General features: G+C 38.5%; 1 protein-coding gene across 1 annotated transcript; it reads left to right on the top strand.

The window, feature by feature from the left end:
• Positions 1–1,133: 1,133 nt before the first annotated feature.
• On the top strand, positions 1,134–2,075 carry LOC147712305 (olfactory receptor 6M1-like). Its single transcript, XM_086919622.1, has one exon. The coding sequence runs from the start codon at positions 1,134–1,136 to the stop codon at positions 2,073–2,075; it is 942 nt and encodes a 313-aa protein (XP_086775748.1).
• Positions 2,076–2,430: the final 355 nt, after the last annotated feature.

Genomic DNA, 2,430 nt, shown 5'->3' with positions numbered 1-2,430 from the left:
GCCCCGTCATGAGAGCAGTTTCGGGGGCATCTAGGAATGTTAGTTGGCTGAGGGTGGAATTGGCAATGTTGTGCGAACACCAGTGAAGGATGTAGATCCCATTGCAGATTGTATTTTGAATAACGGGAACAATGAAAATCTACAAAACTGAATGGGACTATATATCAAATGAAAATGGACCATTTGAATGGGATACATACTCCTGGGCAAGTGTGAAAGCTTTGTGAGAAAATACTTGAAAATATATTGCCTATGTTCTTTGTCCAAGAAAATGTATCATATCCTTCCAAGGGGATGAGCTGAAGGACACAAATGTCGATTGTTGCAGAAAGCCAAAAAGGTAAGACACTGTTTAGTGCAGAGAATAAGACTGAAGCTCCCTCTGGAGTGAGAAATAGGAATGACAGCTTGAGGAAACAGCTCAAGGCTGAGTCATATCACTCCAGAGCAATAGGACACTCAGCTATGGCCTAGTAAAAGAAGACTCTGTAAACACAGTAAGGACATAGCTGGAAAATCTCAAGAACTATTCAAGTCACATAAACAGTAGCTGTTGCCATTCTCCAACTAGCCAAACCATGGACAGTTTTTGGCTTCTGTTCTCTACTTCTTTCATGCATGCTACCATTGTGCTCTTGTGTACTTAGAAAATGCACTACAAAATATCAAAACAATGAAACAAGTGACTTAAACACCCTGATTTCAATATGAAAATCCAAGTACAGAAATAGTCTCTGGTATCAGCCCAGAATGTTGTTGAGGGCCGACTGTAAAAATTAAATCCTATCTAATAATGCATTTTAAATGTGCATTATATATCCCTCAATAGTGGACACATTTCAAAATGCTAGTGGCAATTTATTGAATGTGGTTAGTAGAAATGCCTGTTATATTAAAACAAATTGCCCTGGCACTTTTATGCTCTTTGGACTCTGATTAGCTATACTGTTCTGAACATTTTATGTTCTAGTTAATGATTATGTTTGCTAATTTATGCTGAACTGTTGAAATACTATATATATATATATATCACCAGGTGACTTAATATGTTTCTGAACAGATTCCTGTTTCCCTGTGAAAGTTTTCATTAATGACACACTGAAGTTTTATTGCTAAGCTAAAACAGAAGAATGATGGACAACCAAACAAATGTGATCAATATCCTGCTCTTGGGATTCCCCATTGGTGCGGATCTTCAGGTATTCTTCTTCTTCATAGTCCTGTCTATTTACATTCTCACTCTGACAGCCAACATCACCATAATCACTCTTGTAAAGTTAGAACAATGTCTTCAAACTCCAATGTACTTTCTGCTCTCTCACCTGTCCATCATTGACATCTTTTACTCATCAACCATTGTACCAAAGATGTTATCTACCCTACTTCAAAAGAACAGCATATCTTTGGCTGGCTGCTTCACTCAGCAATACTTCTATGTTAGTTTAGGTACCACTGAGTTCTTTCTTCTGGGTGTGATGGCTGTTGACCGTTACTTTGCCATTTGCAACCCATTGCGTTACACCACCATCATGAATGAGAAGATTTGCCTGCAGGCTACGTCTGCCTCATGGTTGGTTGCATTCCTATCTATGCTTTTAGTGGTGATTTTTTTATCTAAACTCCCCTTTTGTGCTCCCTATATAGTTGATCATTTTTTCTGTGATTTAGCACCATTACTAAAACTCTCGTGCATTGATCCCCACACGATGGAGTATGTAGTTTTCATCTATTGTTGCTGCTCCATCCTGCCTTCTTTCCTAGCAACCATAGTTTCCTACGTCTTCATTGTCTCCACTATTCTAAGGATCCCATCCCAGAAGGGAAGAAAGAAGGCCTTCTCCACTTGTGCTTCCCACTTTACAGTAGTAGTGATCTTGTATGGAACAGTGATCTTCATATATGTAAGGCCAGCACATGGACACTCTATTAAGATCAACAAATTCATTGGCGTCTTCAATACAGTAGTTACTCCTCTTCTAAATCCGCTTATTTACTGTCTAAGGAATAAAGACGTGAAAGTAGCCATGAGAAAGCAATTTAGTAGGACTCTATTGAAAAACAAAATGTCACAATGAATTCAAGGCGTTCCAGTGCTACAAGGAATGGTCAAGCATACAAACTGGCCAATTAATGTTTCCACTATTACAATGTGTTTATGAACCATTACCTTTAAAGTCCTCTGTGTGCAGTATAACTCAGAGATGATGTAGATGTGGACATGCATTATTAATATTTCAACACTCAATGGCTCCACACAGGTTGGCCTGTTGTAGGATGTAGAAAATCCACTACTCTTTGTTAATTGTTTCTGAGCAAAAATGCAATGAAGGCTTTCAGCAAGACCATGGTTACTTAGCGAATGTCCTCACATTCAGAGTTTTCCTTTGTCTGATTAAAAAATTAGAATGCCAAAGTCCAGATTAGGATGAG

The sequence above is a fragment of the Lissotriton vulgaris genome, chromosome 5, assembly GCF_964263255.1.
Source record: "Lissotriton vulgaris chromosome 5, aLisVul1.2, whole genome shotgun sequence".
Taxonomy (NCBI): Eukaryota; Metazoa; Chordata; class Amphibia; order Caudata; family Salamandridae; genus Lissotriton; species Lissotriton vulgaris.
This window is presented reverse-complemented; position numbering and strand designations above follow the sequence as displayed.